This window comes from Notolepis coatsorum (genome assembly GCF_963971535.1).
Source record: "Notolepis coatsorum genome assembly, chromosome: 5".
Taxonomy (NCBI): Eukaryota; Metazoa; Chordata; class Actinopteri; order Aulopiformes; family Paralepididae; genus Notolepis; species Notolepis coatsorum.
Window position 1 is genome coordinate 31,204,891 of NC_140169.1, and position 16,836 is coordinate 31,221,726.

At 44.8% G+C, this 16,836-nt stretch overlaps 1 protein-coding gene across 1 annotated transcript in view; it reads left to right on the top strand.

Moving 5' to 3' along the window:
- LOC311228142 (uncharacterized protein) overlaps positions 1-16,836 on the top strand; it is a gene marked incomplete at its 3' end in the record, with an annotated part of 144,002 nt that overhangs the window by 56,676 nt on the left and 70,490 nt on the right. The window contains exons 16-17 of the mRNA XM_084314057.1: positions 3,689-3,830; positions 6,588-6,781. Of these exons, the coding sequence (XP_084170183.1) occupies positions 3,689-3,830; positions 6,588-6,781 (336 nt within the window). The remainder of the gene's footprint in view (positions 1-3,688; positions 3,831-6,587; positions 6,782-16,836) is intronic.

Sequence of the window (16,836 nt, forward strand, 5' to 3'; positions counted from 1 at the left end):
AACACTGAACTAAGGTGGGTTAATACCCTGGATAACACTGAACTAAGGTGGGTTAGGACCCTGGATAACACTGAACTAAGGTGGGTTAATACCCTGGATAACACTGAACTAAGGTGGGTTAGGACCCTGGATAACACTGAACTAAGGTGGGTTAGTACCCTGGATAACACTGAACTAATGTCGGTTAAGAGTCTTAGGACCCTGGACAACACTGAACTAAGGTGGGTTAGGACCCTGGATAACACTGAACTAAGGTGGGTTAGGACCCTGGATAACACTGAACTAAGGTGGGTTAGGACCCTGGATAACACTGAACTAAGGTGGGTTAGTACCCTGGATAACACTGAACTAAGGTGGGTTAGGACCCTGGATAACACTGAACTAAGGTGGGTTAGTACCCTGGATAACACTGAACTAATGTCGGTTAAGAGTCTTAGGACCCTGGACAACACTGAACTAAGGTGGGTTAGGACCCTAGACAACACTGAACTAAGGTGGGTTAGGACCCTGGATAACACTGAACTAAGGTGGGTTAGGACCCTAGATAACACTGAACTAAGGTGGGTTAGTACCCTGGACAACACTGAACTAAGGTGGGTTAGTACCCTGGATAAGACTGAACTAAGGTGGGTTAGTACCCTGAATAACACTGAACTAAGGTGTGTTAGGACCCTGGATAACACTGAACTAAGGTGGGTTAGTACCCTGAATAACACTGAACTAAGGTGGGTTAGGACCCTGGATAACACTGAACTAAGGTGGGTTAGGACCCTGAATAACACTGAACTAAGGTGGGTTAGTACCCTGGACAACACTGAACTAAGGTGGGTTAGTACCCTGGATAAGACTGAACTAAGGTGGGTTAGGACCCTGGATAACACTGAACTAAGGTGGGTTAGGACTAGGGATGTCCCGATCGCCTTTTTTTGCTTCCGATCCGATCCCGAGCATGTGATTTTAAATATCTATCGATCCGATCGTTTCCGATCCGATCTTTCACATTAGTAATCAATTTTGACGCATTTGTCAGAAACTGGCAGAGCGAGACAAGCCCATCTGTTGCCTATATCTGGGGCGCGAGCGCGGAGGCGTTTGTTATTACATTCACCCTGAGAAATGTGCTTCTGCTTCATATGAGAAATATTAAAAGTTTCAATATATGTTTGCACATTAGTATACATTCAGTGTTCGACTTACGTAATGGTCCATTCTGGTCTGAAACGCCGACGATCATCCTCAGTCACGTAACGTTATCCTCCAAAAGTTTGTCTGAAAACTTCGCCTCCAGCCGGCTGTCCTCCTTGCAAACATTGCAACTGGCTTGACTTTCTATTTTAAAATGCTTAGTTCCAAACCTCTGACATTAAGTCTAGCTGCTCAAGTCAGTGGATATTAACCGTGTTTCGGGAGTGACGTGTTGTTGTTGTTGTGGTCGAGCCGCGTGTAGCGTCTAAATTAAAGGGGTATTTGTTGCAACGGTGAAAATTAAAGGGGAATGTGTTTGTTGTGGAAAATTATTCTGCTCTGTGTGACAATAAATACATTAATGATGATATATTATATGTAATTTAAAACCAAAACTAAGGCCTCCGTATGAGTTTAAGACGTGGACATGGTCATGTTTGTTGAATAAAATTTTTATTTTTTTGACTGCCGATTTTTATTATTATTTTTTCCCGATCCCCGATACTCTGAAAAGCACGTGATCGACGCCGATTCCGATCACGTGATCGGATCGGGACATCCCTAGTTAGGACCCTGGATAACACTGAACTAAGGTGGGTTAGGACCCTGGATAACACTGAACTAAGTTAGGTTAGGACCCTGGACAACACTGAACTAAGGTGGGTTAGTACTAGGGATGCTCGATATTGGCTTTTTTACCGATACCGATATTCCGATATTGTCCAACTCTTAATTTCGATACCGATACCGATACCGATATCAACCGATACCGATATATGCAGGGTTTCCCCCCAAAAAAACTGAATAATTTCAGGTAATTAATAATTTCACTGGATGCATTCAAAAGGCTTTCTAAATGTAAGCATTATCTGTGCAAAATATGATAATTAAAAAAGTAAAAATTAACATTACATATCTCTTGTTGTTGAATTAAACCAACATGCATACTTTTGACAATAAATAAAATAAGAATTGGTTCGTACTTGCTTGCCTGGGTAAATAAAGGTTAAATAAATGTAAAAAAAAAAAAAAAAAAATTACCGATATTTTCCGATATCACATTTTACTACCGATATCGGCCGATAATATCGGTCGGCCGATAATATCGGACATCCCTAGTTAGTACCCTGGATAACACTGAACTAAGGTGGGTTAGTACCCTGGATAACACTGAACTAAGGTGGGTTAGGACCCTGGATAACACTGAACTAAGGTGGGTTAATACCCTGGATAACACTGAACTAAGGTGGGTTAGGACCCTGGATAACACTGAACTAAGGTGGGTTAGTACCCTGGATAACACTGAACTAATGTCGGTTAAGAGTCTTAGGACCCTGGACAACACTGAACTAAGGTGGGTTAGGACCCTGGATAACACTGAACTAAGGTGGGTTAGGACCCTGGATAACACTGAACTAAGGTGGGTTAGTACCCTGAATAACACAGAACTAAGGTGGGTTAGTACCCTGGATAACACTGAACTAAGGTGGGTTAGGACCCTGGATAACACTGAACTAAGGTGGGTTAGTACCCTGGATAACACTGAACTAAGGTGGGTTAGGACCCTGGATAACACTGAACTAAGGTGGGTTAGGACCCTGGATAACACTGAACTAAGGTGGGTTAGGACCCTGGATAAGTCAAGTCAAGAGTTTTATTTGTCACGACATACAAGTATACAATGAAATGCGGGTGGTCTTGCCCGCAACGATGTGCAATACAGTAGTAACAACATATAATAGAATCCAATAAAACAACATTGTGCAATAAACAGGTAACATAGTAGGGCATATCGGTATTTGTACATAAGTTATTTACAAAGCATGGAGGACATGCTAGGTCCTTTGGCAGTGCAATACACTGTTACTGTTACTATACTATTTTTAAAGTGACCTTTCCTTAGTGGCCATGAGTGTGGGCGTGTGCAGCATGAGTGTGTGTTAGGACCCTGGATAACACTGAACTAAGGTGGTTAGGACCCTGGATAACACTGAACTAAGGTGGGTTAGGACCCTGGATAACACTGAACTAAGGTCGGTTATACCCTGGATAACACTGAACTAAGGCTGGTTAGGACCCTGGATAACACTGAACTAAGGTGGGTTAGGACCCTGGATAACACTGAACTAAGGTGGGTTAGGACCCTGAATAACACTGAACTAAGGTGGGTTAGGACCCTGGATAACACTGAACTAAGGTGGGTTAGGACCCTGAATAACACTGAACTAAGGTGTGTTAGGACCCTGGATAACACTGAACTAAGGTGGGTTAGTACCCTGAATAACACTGAACTAAGGTGGGTTAGGACCCTGGATAACACTGAACTAAGGTGGGTTAGGACCCTGGATAACACTGAACTAAGGTGGGTTAGTACCCTGGATAACACTGAACTAAGGTGTGTTAGGACCCTGGATAACACTGAACTAAGCTGTATGGTCACAAAAGGTGGATCCACCCACTCGCATGTCTAGATCTTTTCTATTCTATTCTCTTCTACTACCAGAGCGGAGACAGGGATGGGGCGGGACACACTCCAGCGGCTGAGAGACAAAGAGAGAGAGATGGAGATAATAGGAGAGGAGAGAGAGAGGGAGGTGGTCACACTGACAGAGGAGAGAGAGATGGATGGAAAGCGACTGGAGGAGGTAAAGATGGTTGACGGTGATTTATTGTTTTTGTCTTTATGGAACCGATATTGTAAACAACATAGAGGCCTTTTCACACAATGTTTACACTGTTAATTTGTCCTCCATGTTGGAAGAAACAACGGCTGCTATTTGCAGAACAACTATTGCTACAGTATGTGTTTATATATGAGAAATATATCAACAATTAAAAAGGCACAAATCTCCACACATTTCTTCTCTAGTAGCCTTTAACCTCGTTCCCATGTACGAGCGTCTGCTTGTTGTTTGTTTCCCTGGGGACTAAAAACAGATCAGGGGGTGCCCGGAAACCGGAAAGCCTGTAGCCGGTATTTCTGTATTTCCGATTAACACTTTAGGAGGCATAGCTTTACCAGCCTAAGTAGCCTTAGGTGAGGCTTAAGTGTAGGGGGCGGGGCAAACATAGACCAATTAAACCAGATCTCCCCACATTATTCCTATTACACTACTACATAGGGGTGTAACGGTACGTGTATTCGTCCCGCAAATTTACAGTACGGCCGTCACGGTGCGGTACGCGCGTCATCCGACGAATACGCCCCACAGCGCAAACACACGAGTCCCACATGCAGGCACTCGCGAGGTCCGTGCGAGAACAGCGCGCGGCACACCGAGACCGACTTCAGTTCAGAGCGGGCGAAAGTGCACGGAGAAAGGCACATTTACATTGGAACAGCTGCAGGGTCATTACAGTTTTCTTTCGTTTTCTTGTTCGCCCAATAACATTAACCAAATGAAACCAATGGAAAGAAACACACGCGCGTCGCCGAAACACACACACACGCGCCAACAAACACATCAACATTCTCCCCCGCCGGACTCGCAGGCACAAATTCAACAAATAAAAAAAAGAAACATACTTTTCCGGACAGACCATCTGAGCTCCACTGTGTTTAAATCCAAATAATCCTCTGCCATTAGGCCATCTGTTCTCTAGTATTCAGTCTTGTCGTGAAGTTAAATTCTCTCTAGAAGTGAAACTGAAACTTAGCAAGGATACGTTGGCAGTAGGCAAGTGGATGCCTGAACACAGAATGACACCAGTATCACTGACTACCACAGCAAGCCTATAGAAAATTATTCTATTTAATAATTATAATTATAATAATTATCATAAATATAATATATGTTTTTTTTTTTTTTTTAGAAATTATATTAACACTTTGGCTGCCATGGGTTAAATTCATTATCAACCGTAGGTTGCCGGCTCTATTTGTCTATAGAGAAAGTCCCCTTCTTTGCATGGCTATAACTTTTTAAATTCTATTGCTACATTGCCATTATTAGGGCCCATTCAAAGTCCTATATGTATTGTTCATTGTGTAGCAACGTTAAACTTTTTCATTCACATATTCATAGTAAAGTATGGTCTAATGTATAAGTATGTTTTCATCTCTTTCTGCAGCTTTCTCCAGAACGTGATATATAGCCCCAAATGCATTATATTGATGATGAAATACAGTTTGATGGCAATCAGCGCGATATAAAAAATTCCAACTAGACGTACTTCTAGAAGTTACTACACGTCATCTGATGTTGACCGGATGGGCGAGGGGGCGTTTATAATTCCGTGGGCAGCGTTATACCAATCATCTAATGTGGGTCAAATGTTGATAAAAGCAGTTAGTATCGAAGATGGTAATGTTACACGCTGAAACTCACCCCAGTCTCCGCGCGCCGTTGGGCGATCATCGTCGAGTAGAAATTTTATCATTATGGGATATATTATTACCCGGTCCATCTCCAGCTTGTATAATGGTATATACGTCCAAATCATGTTGTTTATCGAGTTATTGGCAATCGATCGCTATGTAGTGTGACGAGCTAGAGTGCCGGAACCTATACCGAGTGCCCGGAAGTAATATGGCCGACCAGCAAAACCTCTACTGCGCTTCCTGTTAAGCGGTTGCGCCGATCGGCCACCAGATGGCGCTCCTGAACCGCCAGAGAGCTCAGTGGGTCCTCCTGGTGGATCTCAGGCCAGCGGAGGGGAAATATGAATCCGATTCCAGATTTTTGAAATATTGATATTAAAGACGCTGTAAAGCGTCCTCGGCAACTTGAGCATGGCCGGGAATGACGCTGTAAAGCGTTTTTAGGCAGTCAAAGTGTTAATAATAATAATTATAAATATTTTTTTTCTGTTGTACCGAACTCGTACCGAACCGTGACCCCAATATCGAGGTACGTACCGAACCGTGGCTTCTGTGTACCGTTACACCCCTACTAGTACACTATTACAAAATATTACACTAGTACACACGATTACACACTAGTACCCTAGCCTAGAACACTATTACAATATTACACACTATTGCACTAGGACACTTTCACTATTGCATTATATTACACACTTACAATAGCACATTATTACACACTATTACATTATGACATTACACTATTGCACTATTACACACTAGTACACTATTACATACTATTACACTATGACACTATTACACACACTAATACACTATGACACTATTACACACCAATACACTATTACACCAGGAGTTGACACTAAGATCTCAAAAGCACTTACCCATCGGGCAAGTACAGGTGGTGGCTATTGTAGACAAGTCACAGTAGAACAGTAATATCATGCCCAAAATACAATTTCCAATGTTTTACCTGTTCAACCACTGCACAGAAATCTGGCATTTTCATTTTGAAAGTGGGTACCAATGGTTACAGGCAGCCATGTTGGAATGTTTAAGTGTGTATCTCTGCTGCCTCCAGCTGTCTGTCCAGCACAGTCAGGTGTGTGGGGAGCTCAGAGGTGTCCAGGCAGAGCTGTCGAGAACCACAGACCAACACAGGAGAGCGGAGAGAGAGAGTGAGGAGCTGCTCAGGGAGAATGAACAACTGGAAGACACTGTGTCATCCCTGGGGAGAGGGAGAGACAGGCTGGAGGAGGACGTAGAGGAGCTCAGGTAACCACTCTGTCCCAGATCCAGAGTAAGACGTAAAGGAGCTCAGAGATGAGATGTAGAGCAGCTCAAAGATACATGTTGAGGAGATCAGATGTAGAGCAGCTCAGAGATAAAATGTTGAGGCGATCAGATGTAGAGCAGCTCAGAGATAATATGTTGAGGATATCAGATGTAGAGCAGCTCAGAGATCAGATGTATTGGATATAAGATGTCGCAGAGATAGGCGGCTGGGTGGCGCAGTGGACATTGCGCTCGTCACCAACCCAAGAGACACCGGGTTCGACTCCGGCTGTTGGCGTTGCCTACGGCTTGGGCCGGCCGTCATACTAACTCATTGGCAAAGTTAGCGGGTGGGAAGTCGATGGGTGGTAATCTGGACGCTGTGGACAGCGACTCCTACAGGTTGGTTGGGGGACGCCTGCACAGCAGAGACAGGAAATGGCGGGGGTAGTGTGAGCCTCCCACACGTTACACCTCGCCAATGAGAGTCCGCGCTGGCAGGTGAAAAGATGTGACATGCTGCCTCCATGTGTATCAGAGGGGACACGTCATGCAAGGCTTCTATCCTCCCTACAACCAACCAGTGGGGGGCATATGCGAGCAATGTTCAAGACATGGGAGGGAGAATTGGCACGAGAGGTAAATTGGGATGGGGAGAAAAATCACAGAAAAAAAGTAGATAAAAAAAAAGATGTCGCAGAGATAAGATGTAGAGCAGCACAGGGATACAATGTCAAGGAAATAAGATGCAGAGGAAATAAGATGTAGAGCAGCTCAGAGATAAGATGTTGCAGAGATAAGATGTGATACAATGCAGAGGGAATACGATGTAGAGCAGCTCAGAGATACAATGTCGAGGAGTTCATATGTAGAGCAGCTCAGATATAAGATGTCGATGAGATCAGATGTAGAGCAACTCAGTGATAATATCTCGATTTCTCTCTCTCTCTAGGTCTGTATCAGTGTCTCTCCAGCAGCAGTTGAGTCTCAGTCAGCAGCAGTCTTCAGACCTGGAGGTCCAGAGATGTCAGCTACAGACTCAGATACACATCCTGATACAGGCTAAAGAGACCCTACAGGGTGAGTGTTATAACACAGATACACACCCTGATATAACCTTTTCCACTGTATATCGTTTCAGTTTGTCAGCTTGATATGATGTTAGGTTAGCATTGTACGGCTAGCTAGACAAGATGACTAATGTTATCTAGCTAACACGGTTAGCTTGTTAGCTAATGTTAGAATCTCTATCGAGTGTTTGTATTTCTAAATACAATGGAAACTGATCTACCATTCACTTTCACAATTCTACTGTGGTTTACTTAACCTCTTAACAGGCACCCAGAAAAGTGGCAATTTTTTTTACTTCAACTCAGGCCCGGACTGGCCATCAGGAGCACCGGGAGTTTTCCCGGTGGCCTGGCCTGCACAGATTAAAAAAAAATTATATAAAAAAAAAAAAAATTATTATTTTTTTTTTATTTTTTTTTGCCAGACCATTGTTTCTAGTTGTGGCGGCGGCGCGATAGTTAGATAACCTAGGTGGGTGGGGAACAACCAGGATTTCACTGTCTGCGACAGAGTTGGATAACTATCTGACTCTCTCCCTCGGATCACACACACACAATGGAGCCGTGCTGCCGGTTGTGATTGGTGGAGGCGGGACCAGGCGATACAACTGATTGACAGCGGAGGCGGCGAATGGAATGGCAGACGGCACTCAGATGCAGAATAACAGCCAGGCAGTGAGCCAGGTAGTTAAGGACTCGAGTCGGGAGAGATACAGTAGAGCGAAAGTCAATTAACGTTGATGTCAAGATGGACAGTGGAAGAAAGAGAAAGGGTGGAGGAGAGAGGGATAAAACAAAGAAAAAGAAAGGCCCTTACAGGAGAGAGTGGTTAACTGTATTATAATAGTAAATAGAAAAATATGTTGTGCTCTTGCTTTTTTCTTTTTGAAGGTGGAGAGAGTAGCATTGCTAGTGCCACAACAGTTTTATTTGAGGTCCATAACAGTACATTGTACTAAGCAATTGTTGGCTCATTAGTTTGTGATTCACATGCACTAAAATTCACCAGAATGCAGGAAATTAAGTCTTTGTAACAAAAAAAATCCTGGTGGGGGACCCCCAGACCCCCCGCTTAAAAAGTGGTCTGATTGGGGCTATATTTCGCGCTATATCTCCCGGTATGAATTATTTCCCCAGTCCGGCCCTGCTTTAACTTGAGGACTGCATACTTTTTTTGCAAAGCTTAGCTTTATACTTTATACTTATAGCACTTAGAGGATGACATATTTTTTCGGGATTCCCGTGGGTCCCGCGGGATTCCCACGGGATGGGAGTCAATTTCACTTTGAATCCCGTGATTGGGCAGGACCGGGAGTAAAAGTCAACGGGAGCAGAAGGGAGTGGGAACTATGACAACAAAATCAACAGGATTTGGACGGGAGTGATACATTGGTGCATCACTAATGTAAATGTTTGGTGTTTTTTTTATTTAACTAAGGCAGACATCAGGGGTGTACAGCGTGCTATGAAAAAATCAGTCTGTGCGATGAATGAATTTACTGCACTAGCACCCGTGCGATAGGCATTCGGTTCATATCGATACTCTTATTTTAAAAATCCTGTGGCAAGTCTCATTTCCGCCCAAGCGCAGCTCTAGCCATAATATCTATGGCTCCGGCAGCTAGCAACGTTCGGTTCATATCGATACTCTTATTTTGAAAATCCTGTGGCATTTCCTCCCAAGCGCAGCTCCGGCAGCCCAACAACAACAGCGTGCTATGTAGGGGTGGTACAATACATCGATCCAGATCGATATTTCGATCTATTATCAATAATCAAATAGGATCGATGCAACGTAAAAAGATCGATTCATATTGAGATACTCTTATTTTGAAAATCCGGCGACGGCGACGTCATCGCCCCGCGCCCAGTGTTGTGAAACTCCGTTTAACATCAACAGCAGTAGCGTCTAGAGCGTCACTAGAGCAAGACTAGTGTGCCTATTCTGTGACCCAAAACATGTCCCTGCTGTTTTATTCTGCAACGGGTCCAATGCATCTAACCTGCTTTGCAATCCTCGCCACTCCATTATGCCCACGTCGCGTTAAAGATCGAAGATAACGTTACGTTAGCGTAAGCTAACAAGCTAACCCAGAGCCATAGGCAGAGAGAAGTGGGCACTGGGAAGGAGGGTGCATTCTCGGGATAGCCCCACTAACAGGATCTGGCCGGTACTGCACCTTAATACAGCTCTGACGGTGAATAGGATATTAATATCGAGAAAAAAAAAGAAAAACGAACCAAAAACAGTGAACAGGAGGAAAACAATATTGTTTTTCATTTAAATGTCTGGAAGAGCTCAAAAATAAAAATGTCAAATGATATTTCCATTGCCTTTTTTTTGTTGTTGATTTAAATGTTACTGATTGTGTTAAATGGGCATATAATATCGTCTCATATCGATCGCAGGCACCTGAATCGAATCGTATCGTATAGTGGCAGACTGTGTGATATCGGATAATATTGTATCGTTGTCCAAAGAATCGATATCGTATCGTATCGTGATGAAACTGGTGATTCCCACCCCTAGTGCTATGTTATGTTAGAGTGCGCATTTTGCGACCAGGAAATAAGTCCCTGCCTGTTTTTCCCTGCAACGCTTACAATGCATCTTACATGCTTTGCATCCTCACCAAAACTAACTAGTTAGCTGCTACCGGTAACTAAACTAAGCTAACCCGGCTCAGAGGCAGAGAAAACAGTGCGGAAAGGGAGGGAGGGGGCGGGGGAGCCTCAGCCTCTCTCTGTCCCTCTCTCTACGTCAATGATTTTAAGTAGGTGAGGTCAAAGGAGTTTGATAGTTGTTACGAAGGATCAGATTAAACCGAATATATATATTTATTACTTGATATATATTGCATAGTATTTGTATATCGTCTGATATCCCTTGTGTATTCTTTGTACATATACACGGAATATCCCTTTTACCTAGTACAGACCATAATATTTCGTTCTCCTATTGGATAGCGATCCACTAGGCGCCACTGCCATACCCCCAAGGTCTAGTTCAAAGTCACCGCTGAGACATGCCTGAACAAGCCCGGTTCTGCGCAAGAATACGAGACAGGAATAAGGCTGGTACTAGATTATTCACCGTACGTATAAATACGTCGCAGGTGGATACAGCAGTCAGTTACCTAAAGTCAAGTTAACCTAGAAACGCGTTACCCTCAAACGTAAAGCCTTCATCACGAGTCAACGACCAAGTGAAGTGAGCAACCGTGCGTCTAAATAGAGCACTTATAACCGCGTGCAAATAGGACAGTAAAGGTGTCAGAGCTTAGTAGAATAACGTCAAGTTCGACCTAGTTAATGTGAAGTACCGCGCACCGGAGAATCTACACCGGTGAATGCAGAGCCCTTTCCCGCTGGATTATTGCTTTGGTCCTGTGGATGTTGGAGCGGAGGAGAATCGTCTACACCAGGGCTATTCAACTGGCGGCCCGCGGGCCAGATCCGGCCCGCGGGATGATTCTGACCGGCCCGCCAAAGATTACATGATAATAAAAAAAAGTAAAAAATAAATATTATTTTTAAATATTTTTTATTATTATTTTTTTTTAACTTTTTTTTCATGTCAACGTTAACACGCACAATTGAGCCAAACGTCACTCAATTAATGACAGATTTCATTGATAAATTGAGGGAAAACTTTGCAAGTTGATTTGATGAATTTGACATGTCCAGATAATTGATGCATTTTGTGAGCAACCCATTTGCCAATGTAGCTGCTATTTCCACAAAAGGACAAGAGTTCCTTGCATCACTTCACATTGATGAAGGTCTCCTGCAACTTGAAATAATTGACATGCAAGCATCATCTGCTCTGAAGCAGGCACTTGAGAATGAATCCACCACAACATTTTGGATAAAGTGTATTCATGTCAAGACATTCCCCAAAATAAAAACGCTGGCAATATCTGTGCTAACAATGTTTGGCTCAACATACACCTGTGAATCCAGTTTCTCTCACATGAATGCCATTAAAACAAGCAACCATGCCTCCTTGACAAATGAGCATTTGCATCACTGTTTGCGGGTAGCCCTCACTTCCTATGAACCCTCTTTCTCTGCCATTGCCCAGTCAAAGAAGTGCAATCGCTCTCATTAGATGTGTGTATGTAGGCTAGGCCTGTCTGCCCCCCACCCCCCTGATGTTTGAGAGTTAAGAGTCGACAATAAGTGCTAATAAGATGCTGTGATTTGCTGTTGTTGCACAGACATGAAGCACTTTTTCATAAGCTCAGCTGCACTATAAATGTGTTTTTTTGTTCAAGTGTTGATGTTAGAATGTTCATATGCACATCATGCACTTGTTTGTTTTTTATTTTATTTTTATATTGAAATGTTGAAGAGGAGATGTTGCAGTTGTTGCACATAAATGAAGCACTTTTTTTGAAAAGTATACTACTTTTGCAATGTAGTTAAAGGGGATCTTATAAATGGCCTTTTTCAGTGTTTAGCATTGTTTCCTAGCTATGTGGACTTATATTAATATGATCTATGTCTCTAATTCTCATATTGGCGCATTCTTCCAATTCTCCTCTCACAATATTCACCCTCACTGAACTGAGTCATCTGAAAATGTGCTGATTTGTGATGTCAGAGAGACACTGCTGCATGATAATCAGCTGAGTTTCCACACAGTTCCCACAGTGGTTGGAGCCCAGGCTCAAAACGTGTTTTTGAGTACTTGATTAGAAATACAAAACAATGAATTAAAAAAAAAACATATTACAGAGGTGTTCCATAAACCCACAGGAATTGTGTAAAAGTGCCCAAATAGTGAAAGAAATAGTAAAATAGTTCCCCTTTAAATAAAAGTTGTGAAAATGTGGTTGCGTGTTGTGTCAAGTGTACATATATTCATAGCACGGGGAGGCGCCGTGGCAGTCCGGCCCCTGGCCCCTTGGGTTTCTGACAATGTGGCCCCCTGAACAATTTAGTTGAATAGCCCTGGTCTACACCCCACTATTGTGTGGGATTTACATTTAAATAACACAAAACAATAGGCACATTTGTGACTGTTACAAATATAACACATTTTATACTTGTGCTACAAGATTTTGGCCTGTGCTACAAAACTATCGTAAGGTTATGTATATAACCAAGTTCTATGAATTATGGCGACGCTCAGCATCATCTGCACTATACTTCACTTCGTGCACGTGCACTGAATAAAAAATTCCACCATGTACCTTTACATCCCAACATTCGTCTGGCCACACCCCCATCCGCTTACCTTCATAAGCGGGTGTGTGGTCACCTACTCGCCTCCTTCCCAAACTTTCACCACAAGGCGAGATCAAGGGCCGCAGCAGCGTCTGATGCTGAGCTTCGCCATAATTCATAGAACTTGGTTATATACATAACCTTACGTTCTATTTCATTATGGCTTTCGCTCAGCATCACCTGCAGAAGAGAGGCTGAGCGGGAGCCATAGCCCGACAAATGTACCCCGCTGAGGCCCCCCACAACCATCAGACCGGGGAGGACCGAGCCCCCCGACCCTCCCTAATGGAGGATACCCCCCCTATTGGAGCCTTACGGGAGGGAGACGGATCCGACCGTGCGAAGAGGAACTCAAGCAACTCAACGCACAGGGTGAGCAGACCGTGGCTTGACCCCACAACTACACACACGCACAACCCGCATGCCACCAGGGAACGAACGGAAGGAACAACCTCGTTACTGCTCCCAAAATCACGGGGTCAAGAGCAAACCCAACCCGTTGGCAAGGCTGTAGCAGCGGAGCGCGAAGGAAGACCCAGACCCACTGAAGGAACTGGATCCCCTGGAAAAAGGGGGCCCGGACAGGTCAATGACGCCAGGCATCAAGACCCCACCAGGCGGTCACTTAGTGACACCGCCCCCCACATCGCCAGCGTATTCGGATAAGGCCCCTCCAAGAGCGGGCCCTTTCCCCCCAATAGCACACCGCCTGGCACACTGACCCTGCAGAACAGGCAGTCAGCATGGCCATAAGCACTCAAAAAAGGTTAACCAACGGAAGCAGGCAGCGCACCGGGGAAACCAGGCAGCAGGCTATAACCTGAGCCTGGAGCACTGCGGACGAGACAGGCGCCAAAGGAGTCAGCTGAAAACAGCCCCCCCGGCGGAAGGGGCGTATGCTGGCGTTGTTGATCACCATGACAAAGCCTCCATTAAAAAAAAACCAACCAGAGGGGTCGAGGCAGAGAAGGCTGACATGATTGGCAGACGTCATGAACTTGCAGGGGCACACTCAACCGGGCAACCCGGGAGTTGACTCTGCTCCAACATACCAGGGAATCAACTACCCTCTCGGTACAGACGGTGGTTGTTCCTATAACCCCTCAAGAAAAAAACTCCAAAACACACCTGCGGGCATACACTGGCTATACCGCAGTACAAGTGTTTCAGTTTTCAAAAAAGGGTTATTCCAGGGTTACAACAGCCCCCTCTTTGCCACGCGTGAGAGAGGAGCGAAAAGAATGGAGAACCAGCCCTAAGCACACCGCACTTGGTATTCCCAGGCAGTCTCCCAACCAAGTACTAACCAGGACCGAACCTGCTTAGCTTCCGAGATCGGACAAGATCGGGCGTGTACAGGTTGGTATGGCCGTAAGCCATTACGATAGTGCAACATGTACCCAACAAAGGGTCTCCATAACGCCTAACCCTGTGACACCCGGGCCGACCCGGCATTTTTCCCCCCGAAAAAAGCACAAGTCCCTCAGGGTACCAGAACAGCAGATCTGCATCCCCGGCGGAGAACGGGTTAACTGACCTGGACCAGCGCGACCAGACCAGTCCCGTGCCCTAACCACGCCGACATGCCCACTCCAGAAGAGGGGGTAGGTATGCGTGTCGATCTAAAACATGAAAAGAGGGCGCCACCCAGACGGTCCCATTTGTACCGCTCTCAGTGGCCCACCCCAAGGGCATGAGACCCCTCTACCTATGTTCTGATCTATTCCGTTAACATCCCCCAGATATGAACGAGAATTCATCGAGACAACCTAGTAAACTGGTGCTCGGAAGAGACAAAACTCCATCCCAGTTGCCCTATAAAAACGCTGTTTTAATAACGAGCAACCAAGGCGCACTTAGCCCCTGCGTGATTCTTAACAGAAACACCCCGAGCCAGCACTATGTACGCGTCGAGACCCAAACACATCAATGGATAGTCTAGCAAGACACCAAACATTGTTCCTCCAAGTCGCCTGGGAGAACGACACGGAGCCGTCGTGCTTCATGTTCCTTCCTCTTTTTATTTAAAAAAGAAAGAAACACAGACTGACATGAATCCCACGTGACGCAGCTGAGGGTAAAAATTGTTTACATTTTTACACCCCACCACCCTCGCCACAGGGAGGAGACGGAAATTCCCAGAGAGACTTCCCACGCAAGCTGTATAGATTGAAAAGAATATATTGCAACATTGAGCTATGTAACACTTGGGTTAGGGCTCTCCGAGGAGGAGGCACTGAACCAATACACACTCAATAATCGAATTGAATCGAATACACACACAATAGAGCAGAACTCCTTTTTGAAGTTCTACTCACCTTGACAATCTGATGAGGAGGCTCTGAAACTCTGAGGAGGCTCCCTCACAGGGAAGGAGAGTCCAAAACTCACAGAAGGCACTTCGTGAGGAGGAGCTCTGACAACTCCCTGAAACAGATCCATAACATGGACCTGAACAACCCACGGAAGTCTTACCAACAGAGACGAGCTCAGTGACGTACTCTATGGCGGGGGAATTTCCGCGGTGCACACGCCCAATCTTCCAGGGCGTGGGACCTGGAAACCCCTCCCTCTTACCCTGTAACGTGCCGAACAGCAACGTGACAGGAACCTTGAAGGACAGGAGGTTTCAACCCCTGACCAATCAGAAAAGGGGAGGAAAGGATTACCAGTTCACCCCTTTACGACCCCACACCCATGATACGATGTAATGACAAGTAGAGCATGACACAGTCATAGCCTGCTACATGAAGCATCGAACAGCCTCACATAGCTCCTGTGCTAACCTGCTATCTGATTTTTACTATGGAAAAAACACAGAACAGAGAGGGCCCCTTAAGAGCCCCGGTACCAGATTTACACATGTGCTTCTGTGGGCCAAACCTAACCCAGTTGTAGATCACAAGACACACACAACCCTTCATCACAACAAAAAATGGCAAAAGTACACTCTTGCTACAGAGGAATGCCGTTTTTCATAACGAGAGAATACAGAATCCTCGATTATGTATTGGCCACAGGCCTTGCTAAGCACATAAGTGACCAAACAATCTTTTCTTTAGGAAAAAATAGTTTCTCAAGCGGAAAGCACAACCCCAGCAATTAAGCTGAGGGTTACATCGTATCCCCACAAACACAGTGACACAATATATTGTAAACAACATGTCTGAGAGGAGGGTGGGGAAGCCCCAGGGAAACCGGGGGGATCACCCCTCCTTCCTTACCCTTGATACGACCAAGTTGAACAGGTAACCCTGTTAATATGTGAACACACTGTTCATTGTCATTACAGGCTGAGAAAAGAATTCATTCCTCAATCACATGTCACTAAGCATAGCTTCATAGGTTAATTAACCCCCTTAGTTGTGAGTTCACGTTACATGAACACACATGTTCTCATCACAACTAACCAGATCATTTTTACACATGTAAACAACAACCCGATTTCTATGGAGAGAGAAGCTACAGTATACCAGTGACAAGACAATTCACACACAACACACGTCGTATCCTCAGTGTATTGCAGCAACACACGTTTTGGAAAACATCGTTATTACAAAACATTTAGAAGGGAAGGAAAGAAGAAGTGTTTAAAGTCCGGTCGGGACTCCTACCCTGAGCGCAGGCCAAGAGAACTGCAATCTGGCTAACGGGACACCGAAGTTGACACAGCATCTCCTGTGTTGGCGACGAGGGTAACGTCGCTGCGCCACCCAGCCACTACGTTTCTCCATGTTGACGCAGTCCTCGCTG